This window comes from Lates calcarifer, linkage group LG9 (genome assembly GCF_001640805.2).
Source record: "Lates calcarifer isolate ASB-BC8 linkage group LG9, TLL_Latcal_v3, whole genome shotgun sequence".
Lineage (NCBI taxonomy): Eukaryota > Metazoa > Chordata > Actinopteri > Centropomidae > Lates > Lates calcarifer.
The window spans coordinates 21,192,695-21,207,659 of NC_066841.1; the positions used below are offsets into that span (position 1 = coordinate 21,192,695).

Below are 14,965 nucleotides of genomic sequence, written 5' to 3' on the forward strand. Positions count from 1 at the left end.
AGTCAAAATAATTTATTACTTCACAGATTTCTGTATCTATTCTGTATTCACAGCAGCATTGTTAAAAAAAAAAAAAAAAACTGTCTGCAGCAGCAGGTTATGAATGTTCCATTATGTCCTATTTGTATAAGAAAGTAAGTTCTATTATTATTGATTGTGGTTGGAGCACAAATAATCTGAATACTACTGGTAAAGTGGTTACTGCTGTACTAGTAGCAGTAACTATACTAACAGTACTGGTATGAGTTGTAGTAGCTGCAGTAATGTACCTTGTATTGTCTCTTCCAGAGAGTGATCCAGCTGCAGTCTACTCAGCAGTGAGAACAGAAGACGTCACTTATGGACAAATAGTCATCAAAGACAAAAAGTCAAAGACGAGAAAGACGAGAGGTACAGCTGCTCTTCTTTGTCTCCATCATGGTCCAACACTAGAACAAGAGTCTACAGCCATGAGACTGTGAGGCTGTGCTCTGAGCTACATGCTAACACCAACATGCTAACATGCTCACTCTGACAATGCTAACAGGCTGGTGTTTAGCAACTATATATTTATTCCATGTTCACCTTCTTAGATTAGTGTTAGCTAGCTAACATTAGCTGATTAGCAGTAAACACAAAGCACAGAGGCTGATGGGAACTCCTGCCACCACCCCCACTCCACCCCCAGCAGCAGATGATGTTTGTTGAACATGTTTGTGTCAGTTATAATCTATGGCCCCGACCACATCTCTGAAACATCAGTAATCAAACTGTGCTGATCAATCCATGGAGCTGTCTGTGGTGCTGAGGCAGATGCATTTGTAATTGTGTTTTTTTCCAGTATTGTAGATTTTGTACTCTATATAGTAGCATAGCACCAATATAAAAATACAACTCATTCAAAATTTTTTAATTCTTTGTGCAGTAACTGTCTCCTGTGACTGATTCTCTCTGACACTGTCAACTCATTGATCCCAAGTCATCAGTGCTTTAGCAACATGTAGCTGTTGTAGCAGCAGGTGGAGCTGGTTTTAATTACATTATTAATGGTCAGATAGTTTTGTCCCCTCCACAGGGAAATGAGATCCCTGTGGGTCTACAGATAGTCAATGGGAGAGAGAAGAAGAACAAACTTCTGATTCATCTGTTTGAATTTTTCAAACTTTTAACCAATCTTAAATTTGATTACTGTAATATTCTGGATAATTTTACATCTTTGAGGTTAAATAAAACTGTGTGAGAAGTTTAGAGTGGAACTTTAGAGTTTGGAAGACGTCACAAGTCAAAAAGGTTAGGAACCACTGGTTGTAGGCATCATTGTTCATGGCAGCTGACAGACTATATTTTATAAACTAGAACCCTGATCTATTGATTTGTTAATATAAAATGTTTTATTTATTAATTTATTGTTACATTTCAATATGCATAAACAAGAGGGCCATTTGTATCTGACTTGTACATAAAAATAATATTTGTAGCAGGATTTAAAAGATGAGACAGACTCAGCAGCAGATCCTCAGTCTCTGTTTTCTGTATCTCAGACTGATCTTTGACGAAACTGATCATTTTTCAGTGTTTTTATAAAAAAAACTTTTCTGGTAAAACAACAGCAGAAACTTTGTCCTGTTTATCCAGTGACGCTGGTGTGGTCTCTGATGATGACCTGCTCCACCGTGTCTGATGTTATCGTGTACATAGTGCGACTGTGTGTTTGTCTGTTTTTCTACCTTGTGGTGAAATGCTTCAGCCTGTTTTAAAAGAAATGAGCAGCTCTGTGGTCGTCCAGCTTCCTGTTTCTGATGAACACCCTTCACTTATGTTTGGTCTCAGGTCATTCACAGCAGAGGTGTTAAGAAGAAAAAAAACAGCTGACATTTACAAAAGTCCTTACTTGATCTCTGTGGTGGAATAATTTACCACAGTACTAGAAGTAAATGTACTGGTATCAGTTGTAGTAGCTGCAGTGATGTAACTTGTATTTTCTCTTCCAGAGAGTGATCCAGCTGCAGTCTACTCAGCAGTGAAAAGACCAGAAAACGTCGGTTATGGACAAAAAGCCAACAGGACCAGAGGTAAAACTGCTCTTTGAGTTTGACCTTTGGGCAGAGCCACGCTTCATGTCTTTATGCTAAGCTAAGCTAAGCTAACCACATCCTGACCCATTTCTTACTCATATATAAAGAGATAAATATTGATCTTCTGACGTCACTCTCCAAAAGAAAGGAAGTTAAATGTGTTGAAAAGCACAAAAACTGAATTAGCAGATAGAAATATTAGGAAAGTTTTCCTGAAATGTTTATGATCTCATCTAAACTTGTCTGATTCAGTATAAACAGAAGCTCTTACTGTCTGCCCCTCTGTGCCACCTCCATCCTTGACTCTGTGTAGTTACTTCCTGTTTTATTTTGAAAAGATTTACCTTTGCTGTCTGTTGCTGTTTTACTTCCTACCTTTGTGATTTTTTTTCCCCTCCAGTTTTCTGTGTCACCTGTGTCTCATTAGTTCCTGTTCCTGTGAGCTTCTTGTGTTTGGTCCCTGTCTCTGCCTGTTTGACATGTGTTTGGACTTTCTGCCTGTTTGTTGGACTTTGTTCCTGCTCCCTCGCCATCCTGTAAGCCTTTTGTTCTTCTTTGCTGTTGTTCTTCAGTAGGATATGTTTCTTAGAGACAGGGTTATTATTGAGTTACTGTGTCTCTAATTATTTGAACTGTGTGTTTTTATTTAGCATGTCCACCAGAACCAGAGGTGGTCTACTCTTCACTGAGGTAGACCTTCACTCCTTCACACCGGTCCACCCACTGACGTCCTCCTGCTGACTGCTGACTGTAACTGCTCACCACAGCCTCTCACACCAAACTACACTCATTTTATATGTTGTGTGTCTTGTTCTCACTAAATTAACCTCATGCAGCTACAGAGACAAACAACAAGTCCACATAGTTCTCAGTGTTTCAGATCAGTGATCAGCTCCAACATGTTACTATTCTCATTTCTATGTTCCTGTTTACCAGAATCTGATGATAGCTGCCATTAGTTTAGTGGTTAATGAAGTCATGAACTTTACTGTTATTTCTAATCTTTGTGTTTTTGGAGCCTGCTCTTGTTCCTGCAGCAGTGATCTGGTTTCTCTGCAGGATCAATAAACTTTAGTCTCATTAGTTGTTGTTGTTGTGTGGTTCTGTGGGTTTCATGAAGCTGTGAGATGGAAAATTTGACAAGTTGCATTTTGGTTGTGGCTAACCGATGCACGCCTCTCTTGAGCGAAGATTACAAAAGACAAACATACACAAACCACAACTGCAGACTATAAACAACAGGGATGCTATTCAGTGGTCAGACACTCTGCTCAGAGTGTGTGTGTGTGTGAAGAGTTTTGTTTCTGTCCCCATCGAGTTTTCTTCACTTGGTATTAATTATCTACTGATACTTAGTCAGGTACCTGTTTTTTCCTGAATGTTGATAAAATATGAGTTTTGTGATCCAGAAGTTGAGGGTCCTCATGGAAAATTATTGCTCTGATAAATGCCTTAATGGGTACCAATTTAGCATCATTTGTTGGTCTGATAGGCTTAATATATAGAATTAATGATGAGCACCTCATGGCTTTTAAGCAGCCATTTAAGTTGCTTAAATTACTGATATTGTCACCTTTCACAGACAAATAGAGCAGAGTGTCGTCTGTGTAAAACTTCACTCTCCCTACTCTCATAGTGTCACTTTCGGCTGCAGCAGTCAGACACTGTTCTCTACCTGCTCAGCAGCAAACATCAGACACAGTCAGAGAGCAGCTGGTGAGAGAGATTTCTCTCAGGAGCTATTAGAGACCAAAAACAGAACTAAAAGAGGACGAATACTGGACTTAGATTCATCAGGTGGACACAAACACCACTCTACATGAATGATCATGTACCCTGGACCTAGCATGGCTGCTGGACCTGATCATATTTGGGTCAGTGTGACTGCTGCCCCCAAGTGGTTACAAAAGTAAATGCACTCAGGAGCAGCTTATATCTGGCTCTCCTGTATCAGCAGGTTTGACTCACATTTAACCAGGATAAATTACCATTGTGGGAACCTCCTGCTTCATGGCCAACCTGCTCAACAGGGTGAGTGAAAATATCTGAATTTCTCCAAACAAAATTCATCCTGTCTCATTCAGGTAAAGGGAGTGGATCCAGATCTTTGTCCTCCACAGCAGCACAGTCACAGCTGTTACACACTCACTGCACCTGCAGCCTTTTACAAACCATTCATAGAGTTTATTTCAGGCATGTATCACTGCTTTGTTAATTTTGATTCAGAAATAAATGTGCTACTATAACAAATATTGACTTGAACCTCATTTTCAGAATGTTTCTGTGAAAATGAGCAACTAACGTAGGCTATTTGCGTAAAGGGAATTGATTATTCTTTATTCTTTTAATCTGCTGGGATGTCTGGGACTGTCCTTTGGCCCTCTGATGCTCAGACATTCTCTGATAGCAACCTCTGTGGTTTTATGCTGGTTGATGATGAAATAAGTTTATCTGGAAAACTGGAGTTGACTTAATGACACACAAATCATCAAAAATATTCAGGGAGAATATTAAAAAGACATTATAAAAGTATCCTCAGACACTTTATTTTGAAACAATGAATGAATATAAACATTGATCAATCACAAATCATCAAAATAAGTAATTAATCAGACAAAAGAATAAACTGTTTTGAGCATTATTAGTACAAAACAAGATTAAAAATTATTTGATTCAATTAATAGTAAAAAGCTTAATTTCTAATTGTGGGTGACATTTAGACATGGCCACTAGATGGCAACGTGGTTCCATGAACTGATTCCTCACATCATTTAATCAGGTTAATGAACATGACTGTAGATGGACTCTTCATCAGTACAGTCAGCTGTGACTCTCAGGTAGTTGTCATTGCTTACAGATGTCTAAAGACATCAACATGGCCTCTTCACCAACCAAGGTCATTAGAAATCTGTTTGATGACCAGTTCTCCTTCTCTGACCGTGTCGCCTCTGTCTCCTGGTCATGTTGCTTCGCACTATACAACAAAAGAAAAATCAGACCTTACCTGTCTCTGTACTCCACCCAACACTTACAGGCCATGGTCATCTCTGACCTCCACTGCAGTGCCCCCTGGTGGTCCTCCCTCCACAGACACTGAAACCCTTACAGATGGTCCAGCTGTGTATTCTCTGGCTTCCTGGATCTAATTCAGCTCATTAATGCTGCCTACAGAGAGACCTGGGTCTGAACCCAGCCCTTCAGGCTTCTGCTCCTTCTCAGACTCTGTGTTCCTGTGTTAAAGTGAACTCCTTGGACTTTGTCTTATTTAAAGGGGCAGTTCAGACTCTACAGGTCCAGAGGCAGAAATACCTGCAGAGCAGCAGGAGGAGAGAACAGAGCATAAAACTGCAGGAGAGAGGAGATACTCAGTCAGTGCATTTTATATTCTCACAAACAACCAGCAGGTGGCAGCACAACATTTAACGTTTGTGCATCAACAGACGATGGTCAGTCAGATCTTTAACCTGTGATCTGACCTTTGACCTGTGATCTGAGCTTTAAGAGGAGAGGAGGAGAACCATACAAACATGAGTTTTACAGAACAGTCATCAGTCAGAAGAGAAGACAAAGACTCTGTCCTCCCTGCAGAGAGAGACCAATACTGTGAGTTAGAGCAGAAGACACAGAACAACAGCTCAGTCTGTCAGTGTTTAACAAGCCCTGCACATCAACAGCACTGATGTGACCTCAGAGATCAGACCTGATCCAACGTGTTGTTTGAATAATGCAAACAATCTTGCTTCATATTCAAACATCCCAGAGCCTCAAACATTAATTTGGCTGCGAAACACTGGGTGTGTGTTTGTACATGTTGGTGCAGGTTTGCAAAAGACACACAGAAATTCAAACACACTCATAACACACACAATACAGTTTTTATAGTTAATGAACAAAAAGCTGAGCCGCTGTTTTCAGCTTCTGCTTCAATCAAATGCTTTGAAAGAAAGTCTCTGATCCATTTTACTTTCGTTTCGTTTAAATCAATAAAGGGCAGTTACTGATCAAACCTGTTTTATTACCTGCAATTGTTCAGTGTACCTTGGCACAGTCCTGAGGCAACAGGAGTAAACAAATAAATTCACACCAACTTTCTATCAGCAGGTAAAACACTTTGCCTCCACATTTGAAATTCAAAACAGTCTGATCATCAGTGAGTTTCAGAGCACAGTGTTTTAAAGGAGGAGGCAGGTTTTATTCTGCTGTCAGCTGCTCACACATCTGACCTGTCTGACACACTGACATGATTCAGTTTGGTTTGTCCATGAACAGATCTGACCTTTTACCTGTGTAGACCTGAGTCTGAGTCCAGGATCCAGATCAGACTGGATGCTTTTAATTTGAAGGAACAGATGAAATCATTTTCCCTGAAACGAGGCAGAGAGAGTTAAAGTCCCAGAGTTTGAGTGATTAGTGATCAGAGGTGATCAATCAGTGATGTGAGGGAATAACTGATGAAAGCTTTCCTCCTGAACTGTCTCTGTGTGCTTTGACTGCTCAGTAAAGATGGAGGCTGCTGCTCTCGCTCTGTTGGTTCATGTCAAACCTTCACTTCCTGCTTTTCACTCTCTGTACTCACTGTTTTACATTCACAGCTAAACTACACTGGATCATCTAGAGAAAGAACCTGAGTCCCCTGCCTCAGTTTTGCTTGGTTTCGTTTTCTGTATTTAGTCCAGGGAGTTAAATCAGCCCACAGTGAAGCCATTTTCTTGCTGCGTATCTTGGCACACAGCCAGCGTCCTGAGGCGGCACCAGGAAACAAAATGGCACCAACACAGAGACAAAAGGAAACAACTGTCTCTGAGGACGGACACACAGTATTCACACAGACTCTGCAGCTCCAAGATCAGTAGATAAAAGACTTTAACTCCACATCTGGAATTTAAAACCGTCTCATTATCAGGTCTCAGAGCACGAACACACTCATTAAGAGGAGGCAGGTTTTATTCTGTGGTCAGCTGCTCACAGACTGAAATGATTCTCTGATCAGAACCTGCAGAGTCTCCAGCTTTAACTCATGAAGTCACAGTGAGTGATCAGTCTGCTCAGGGTTCTTACTCTGGTTAGTTTGAAAATGTTCGAGCTGCTTTTTGTCTCAGTTCAGTTCATGTGTTTCCTCCGCTGCTTGTTGTAACAGGGACCGCCTACTTCTGCTTCAACTCTCAGTAATGAGTCTGCTTACAGGAAGAGACACAGTCTGCCTTCAGTTAACCTTACAAGGTCATTTCTATCATCAGCTGCTAACATCAGTCCAGCCTAAAGTTATATTCCCTAACACTTCAGTCCTGGTTGATGTAGTCTTTTTTCTACAGTCTATGTATTGTTCAGTACAACACAAAGCTAAGGTTATAGATTGTGCAGACTTCATGTTAGTGCAGCTGAAACAGGAAACATCAGTGCTGAGTGTTAGAGTCTGAAATAAACCACAGAGCATCAGGAAGTCAGACGTGTTGTCAGAGTTTTCTCTCTCTGCACTCACTGTTTTACATTCACATTTAAACTACACTGTAACATCTACAGAAATTTCCCCTGAACTTCATCAGTTCACTTTGTTTTCTGTGAATCATTCCAGGGAATTTAATTATCACAGTAAAGTTTCGTTTCTTCACTCTGTGTATCTTGGCATACAGCCAGCATCCTGAGGCAACAAGCAGGGAACAAAATGGTGCCGACAGAGAGATGGTGATAAACAACTCTCTCAGGGTTACTGAGGGTGGAGACACAGCAGATATTCAAACTGACTCTGCACAGATCAGCCACACAGATTAACATTATCAGGTCTCAGAGCATGAACATGCTAAGAGGAGGCAGGATTATTCTGCGGTCAGCTGCTCACAGACTGAAATGATTCTCTGATAAAACCTGCAGAGTCTCCAGCTTTAACTCATGAAGTTATAAACTGAGTCACAGTGAGTGATCAGTCTGTTCAGGGTTCTTACTCTGCTTAGTTTGTCTTTGTTTAGTTCACATGTTTTCTCTGCAGCAGGAACCACATACTTCTGCTTTCTGTTCTCAGTAATGAGTCGACTTACAGGAAGACAAACAATGTGCTGCCTTCAGATAACCTTATCAGGTCCAGTTGATGATGCACTCTGTGTTTAAATAGTTTATAGTTATATTCCCCTGAGACTTAAGTCCTGGTTGATGTAATAACAGTGACAGACACAACAGGCCTTGGAGATTCTGGGATTACCCTCAGGACACCAGGAAACGTCTGGGTTTTAGACACATGAACGTTCACGTGATTAGTTCTAAAACTTCCCTGAGCTGTGATATTTTCAAAAACACTGGTCATAAGACATAAGACAAAAGGTAATCATCCAAAACACTGGCATGTTTTAACATTAAACAAGACTGAAATAAAAGACACCATGAAAATAAAGCAGTCCGCAGGTTCCTGGAACAAGTGACACAATAACAAGTTTATGTTCTAAATAATTCAGTGAGGGTGTGAAGTTTCCATCAGGGGACAACACTAACCAGGAGAAAAAAGGTCACAGACGCCACAAACCCACCTGTCAGACTCGTCAAGTCCTCCGACCTGAACGCCCACGAGGTTTGTTCAGACCTCTGATACGACCTGTACGAGGTGGACACATGAAACACATCAACTCCTCAAAACCACATTCAACAGGTCAATAACCAATCGTTAGACTAATCAATAAGTGTCAGGGTAAAGGTTTGGTGAGGTTCACGTCCCTGTCAATCATTTACATCCAAAAACATGAGAGACGAGGCCCAGGCTCAGAAACACCAGTTATTCTTCAGAAGTCGTCATGTTCCAACATGAAAAGACGAGGTTATAGATTCTGAGATGTCCTGAGCTGAGTGTTTCTGTGCTGCTGTTTGACTGTGAACATTAACAGACTTCATGTTCCTGCAGCTGAAACAGGAAACATCAGTGCTGAGTGTTAGAGTGTGAAATAAACCACAGAGCTTCAGGAAGTCAGACATGTTGTCAGAGGTGTTGTTGTTGTTTGTCTCAAAGTCTGTTTTAGGTTTTAAGCATCTCATGAAAATGATGATATTTTAATCATCTCCTTCTCACCATCATCACCATCCATTTTATTTTTAGACAGTTGGTCATGAAGGAAGGTTTTAATCTGTAGAGATCAGTCTCTGTCTCTGGGGAAACTTGACACTCGGTACTTTCCATGTGAGTCACATGACCCGCCCACAGAGACAAAGCCACAGTCACAGTCATTAACTGTTCATCAACACAGCAGGTACTGCTCATGTTTCAAATATGTAGAGATGTTGGGCTCAGTTCAGCTCAGTCTGATCAATCAGATCAATGTGAATGTGTTTGATTGACAGAAACACACTGAGTGTTAAACAGAGTGTTAAAGAGGAGCAGCTCTGCTCCATTCAAACACTTCCTGGTTCACACTGATGATGGTGGGGGAGGGGGAGCAGAGTCTTCAAACTAGTTTCAAACCACACACACTGAACTCTGTGGTCCTCTATGACAGAGACAAAGACAGAAGAGATCATGTCTGTTTCAGGTTAATCATTAAATCTGATCTCTGATCAGATGAAGTGAGGTCTGGTTTATGAGCTGCTGCTGTTCAGGTTTACAGACTGAACTGTGACCTGATCAACACTGTTGGACTCTAACCACCTCCCTCACTGTGCTGCAGTGTCTCTGTGTTTTTCCACCTACTGTTGTTTGTCACGTTGCTCAGGTGTGTTGTGGTTTCTCTGGAACTGGTTCAGCAGGATTCAGATCATGTATCAACAGGATCAGTCTCAGTACAGTGAACGCCTTTTAGATTCACTTCTACAGAAAAGAAACCAACCATCACCAGCAGATAAAACACAAACTCTCTCATAACTCAAAGTGCAGTTTTATATAGTTTTAAATTGGAATTTAAATTTTTTAAAAGTAATTGCTTTTACACACATACACATACTATATGACATATATACATATACTTATAAAGTTAAATCAAAATCAAATCATGAAAGAGAGTCTTACAGACATTTATACCACATTTATACCACAGTCCAGTAAAAAAGCTCAGAGCTGAAACTAAGATCTACATTCATTTTTTATACAGAGACCACTTTTAGCTTTAGTCTGTGTTAGTTTCTACTTTTACAGATTTACATCTCAATGGTTTTCACTTGCTGTGTATTCATTATTATTATTATTATTATTATTAGCATTGTACTGTTTTACAGTCATTTTTATGTTTTGCTTCTTCACTTCCTCTTTGTTAACTGAGTGCTGAACGACTTTTACAGTTTTAACAGTTTTAACTCCTGAGTTTAGGACTGTTTCACCAAGAAGAGAGACATTCAGTTGTATTTAGACTGTGGATCAGTTTGAATACAAACAGGATGAAGAAGAAGAGCTGCAGTGAAGATTTTGAATTGCCTTTAGTCTGGCTCATCACCTGGGACCAGTTTACCATGGGAGTCCCTACCAGGAGCTGAACGCTCCAGACAACACAGCTCCCAGAATCCTCTGAGCTCACAAACCCCCCCACCACGCTAAGGTAGCAACTCAGGGAGGGGGTCACTGCAGCTCCCCTCTGTGACTTCAAGCCTGTTCTCATTATTATTATTATTATTATTATTAATAATATTAATATTAATATTAATATTAATATTAATATTATTATATTTTGTTGTTGTTGTTGTTATAGTTATATTTCACAGCAGCTGTTGGTCATTTGCTTCTTTAGCACAAGGAGGGAGGTGAGGATTCTTCTTCATGTGTGTTTTATACATGAAGATCCCCAAAGCAACAACAAGAGCAACCACAGCAACAACTGAGAGACCAGCAGCCAGTCCACCATGTCCTCTGCTGTCTCCCTCTGTGTCTCCTCCCTCCTTGTCTCCTCCCTCCTCCCTGTGTCCCTGTGTGTTACCTGCAGAGTAGAAGCAGGTGTGAGGTATCAGTGTCAGGTAGGTGATGACTGAAGAACAGAACAGAATCCATTTCCTCTTCAAACTCCTGTCAGACATTATCTACTGCACTTTGATCACATCACTCATACCAGCTGTTTTCTACAAAGTCTCATCAACAACATCTTTAGAAAACACCAACATCTGATCTGTGATCAGCCTTCACTCTCACACCAACAACCAGGAAGCTGCTGCTCCAAAACCCACCTGAGTCTGGACTCTACCAACTCACCTGAGTCTGGACTCTACCAACTCACCTGGTAAAGGAACATCCAGGTAGATGATGCTGATGGGCTCAGTCTTCAGAGTAGATCTCTTCCTGCGGTTTGTTTCTCTCTGGACGACTCGACACTCGTATCTTCCTCTGTCCTCTCTTGTCACATTCTTCAGAGTCAAGGACACGTCACCGTCCTTCATCTGACTGTCTGAAGACTGGTTGGTTGCTGGTTTAGGCTGCAAAAAGACTGTCTTCAGATCAGGTCTGGTCCACTCCACAGCTTTGATGTTGGTGTTTGGAGCTCGACATGGCAGAGTGACAGTCTGTCCTGGATCAGCTGTGATGTTCTCCTGATCTGAAGAAGAGAGAGAAAACACAGGTCAGAGGTTAAAGGTCAAAGTGTAATCAGCCAATCAGAGAGAGGGACTGTCAGAGAGGAACCCTGGTCTCAGCTGGACCACACAGACAGTACAGATGTATAGATATCAGAGTGAGGGACTGTCAAAGGAATCTGCTGCAGAGACAGACACTGAACTCCACTAACTCACCTGGTCTAACATCCAGGTAGATGATGCTGATGATGGGCTCAGAGTCCAGAGTAGCTCTCTTCCTGCGGTTTGTTTCTCTCTGGACGACTCGACACTCGTATATTCCTGTGTCCTCTCTCTTCACATTCTTCAGAATCAAAGACACGTCACCGTCCTCCATCTGTCTGTCCACCAGCTCCACCCTGTTCTGAAAAGAGGGATGCTGTTTGTGTGGATCAGGCCGCTCATCCCGGTACAAAAAGACATATTCTTCTGTCTCCAGATCAGGTCTGGTCCACTCTACAACTATGATGTCGGTGTCTCTGGGAGCTCGACATGGCAGAGTGACGGTCTGTCCAGGAACAGCTCTGATGTTCTGAACTGAAGGAGAGAGAGAAAACACAGGTCAGAGGTTAAAGGTCAAAGTGTAATCAGCCAATCAGAGAGAGGGACACTGGTCTCTGATCAGGTTTTATCAGCCTTTATCTGTTTATGCTGCTGAGCTCCTGTCATTTACCTGAAACTTTATAAGGGCTACTTTATATTTAGTTTTAAATGAGAGGCTGTCAACAAATATCATAGGTTTCACTGACAAAATGAACACTGCTTTCCTCCCACCACAGTGATTTATCAGTGGCAGACAAGTCTGAGTATCTGCAGATTCTTCCTATCAATGCAGGGCTGACATTCAGAGTCATGGACACTGTCTTTCAGTGTCCATGTGTTAAGCTGGGTGGTTTACTGCAAGGATGAGGACCTTCTCACGTGTCAGAATATACCAAGCCCCACTTCTCAGATCAGAGATTCATTAATCAATCTCTGATCTGAGAAGTGATGCTTGAGACACTCTGTCACCCGTCTCAACAGATCAGCCTTGTTCTGTAGAAGTGACCAAACCTTTCTCTGTATTTTCAGCATTAACTCTTTAACCAGCAGCTACAGGTTGGAGTTTCCATCTTAAATGTGTGACCATCATCTGTTTCACTGTGTCAGTTTCCAAAAGACAAATGACTGAGTGAGACTCAGATCCTCGTCACTGACAGTAACACACTGACTGTAGTTTCTGTTCCTTAGTTCAGATGTGGATGATAATGTACCTGTTGATCTGTATCAGGAAAACAGTTATTAGCATCAGTCTGTTGCTGTGGTGAAAGCTGGGAGGGGTTTTTCCTCCTGACACTCTACAGCAGGAAACGATGTGACGCAGGTTATAATTGGTCAGTGTAGAGTTACTGAGCTGCCAAACACTTGTTTCAGTTTACATTCACAGTATGTTGTAGGCTGAGTTTACATGAGGAGTGGGTGATATGGATTCATTCCTCTCGGGTTTGTCTCTTAAGTGAAATGTATTTTAAAATAAAATCGTCTGGAGACAGTTCATGGATAAAAATTAACCAACTCTCCCTGAACGTGTCAAATACAAACATGAAATATCTCCTTATTGCATTAACACGTTAATACGTCATTCAACCCTTCGTGTCCGTCTCTATAAGCAGAGCTCACCTTCAGAGGCAGAGACCAGGACCCAGAGAGACAGCAGAGTCCACAGTGACGCAGATGTTGAAACAGACATGATCAGTCCAACTGGTCCCGATGATCCAGATGTCAAAGTAATGTCCAAAGACCGGTATCTACCGAGCGGTGTTCACTGAAGAGCCTTATCGATAATCTATAAATCTATAATCTATAAACCTTAAAGTTGATAGATTACATAGCTGGATGAAACTGCGCAGCCTGCGCGAGGCAGAAATACCGGAAGCTGAGTGAGTGAGAACAGATCTGTGTTCTCAGTCTGTCTGAGACAGGGAGGGGTCTGAAGGCGGATCCTCAGGAACCAGGTCCAGGCTGAAACCTAAACGAACCGTTTAACAAACTGTGTGTGCCATCTATACAACGTTATACAAGAAACCGTCACATGGAGAGATTCAAAATTATTTAATAACACTACAGTCTGAGCTACATTATGAAGGATGTGTTTAATAAAAAAAAAAATTTACTGTGGGTCAAAGCAGCAAAACAAGTCCACCTGATTTTTATTTCATGAAAAGTTATGTTAAAGCTGAATGAACTTTATCTTCTTTTAACTAGACCCACAGAGGCCGCGCATGCGCCTTCGCGGGAGCACTTCTTGTAAATCACGTGACCATTTAACCAATGGTTGACTGAAGAAAAATGTAACTGACAACATTTACTCTACTCCAGATTTTAAGTCCTTGTACTTTGAGTATTTTAAGTTTTCTATATTTTTCTTCTGCTCAGCTTTTGTTACTTTTCAGATCAGAACATTTTATACACTGTGATGTATTTTTATAGATTAAACTGCTCATCAGTAAATAAAATCCCCCAGCTCCACCTCCACCAGTAAAAACCTTAAACACTGTTTAACATTAATGTGTAATTAGTGGCCTGTAGTATATAACAGAACTGAATGGGGCCAGGTTTCATGAGGAGGACTTTTATTTTGATTCCTTTATAACATATGCTGATAAATACGCTGATAATACTTCTGTACTTTTACTGAAGTAACTTTACATTGTGGTCTAGAACCAGGACCCTGTGGAGACCACCTCTGGCCTGTTGGAGCAGCAGACATCCTGGATGTGCTCGTTAGTGTTGGTCAGTGCAGTAGCTGGAGCAGTGGTGGCGCTGCTAAGCCAGTTTTCTCTTTGATGAGTCAAACTGTACAATCTTTTAAGATTAAGATTAAGATAGACTTTATTTATCCCACTTGTGAGAAATTCACGTTACAGCAGCAAGAAACAAGGGTGATTAAAATAGGAAAATGGAAAAATAAAGAATATAATGTAGAAAGGCACAGAAGTAACAAAGTCACAAAGTTAAAGTGCAGCAATTAGCATTGGAAAAACAAGTCTCAGTAGTAAATAGAAAAATGTGCATTTGTGAAATGTACAAGCGTAAATATAGGAAAATGGTGATAATCAGTGAGGTAGATGAAGTCTGTGCAAATAAAGTGAGCAGAAAGTGGAGTCCACAGTTCCAGGTTTATTGTGGGTCAGTCTGGTGTTGTACAGTCTGATGGCTGTTGGAATAAATGACCTGAGGTAGCGCTCCTTCTTGTTCTGTGGATGCAGCAGTCTGTTGCTGAAGGAGCTGCTCAGGTCTCCCACAGTCTCATGCAGGGGGTGGGAGAGGTTGTCCATGATGGATGTCAGCTTGGCCAACATCCTCCTCTCACCCACCTCCTCAATGGAGTCCAGAGAGCAGTCCAGGACAGAGCCAGCCCATCTGACCAG

At 41.3% G+C, this 14,965-nt stretch overlaps 3 protein-coding genes across 6 annotated transcripts in view; 1 reads left to right on the top strand and 2 right to left on the bottom strand.

Moving 5' to 3' along the window:
- Window positions 1–3,137, top strand: part of LOC108887032 (low affinity immunoglobulin gamma Fc region receptor II) — a 42,338-nt gene extending 39,201 nt beyond the window's left edge. Inside the window, exons 7-10 of the mRNA XM_051072680.1 lie at window positions 289–390; window positions 1,971–2,051; window positions 2,455–2,590; window positions 2,705–3,137. Coding sequence (XP_050928637.1) covers window positions 289–390; window positions 1,971–2,051; window positions 2,455–2,590; window positions 2,705–2,795 — 410 coding nt within the window. The 3' untranslated portion in view covers window positions 2,796–3,137. The remainder of the gene's footprint in view (window positions 1–288; window positions 391–1,970; window positions 2,052–2,454; window positions 2,591–2,704) is intronic.
- LOC108887033 (CXADR-like membrane protein) overlaps window positions 1–13,611 on the bottom strand; it is a 41,732-nt gene extending 28,121 nt beyond the window's left edge. The window contains exons 1-5 of one of the 4 annotated variants that reach the window (XR_007813800.1): window positions 13,215–13,603; window positions 11,733–12,092; window positions 11,225–11,539; window positions 9,718–9,834; window positions 7,072–8,634 (exon numbers count right to left, since the gene is read on the bottom strand). Coding sequence is in view for 3 of the 4 variants with exons in the window: in XM_051072686.1 (XP_050928643.1) it covers window positions 10,713–10,930; window positions 11,225–11,539; window positions 11,733–12,092; window positions 13,215–13,284 (963 nt within the window). In the remaining variant the exon portion in view is untranslated. Of the gene's footprint in view, window positions 1–7,071; window positions 8,635–9,137; window positions 9,835–9,885; window positions 10,931–11,199; window positions 11,540–11,732; window positions 12,093–13,214 lie in introns of those variants that run through there. The other 3 variants (XM_051072687.1, XM_051072686.1, XM_051072688.1) reach the window with 3 other exon arrangements.
- Window positions 1–14,965, bottom strand: part of LOC108887009 (coxsackievirus and adenovirus receptor homolog) — a 111,991-nt gene that overhangs the window by 28,986 nt on the left and 68,040 nt on the right. The gene's annotated exons all lie outside the window — the stretch shown is intronic.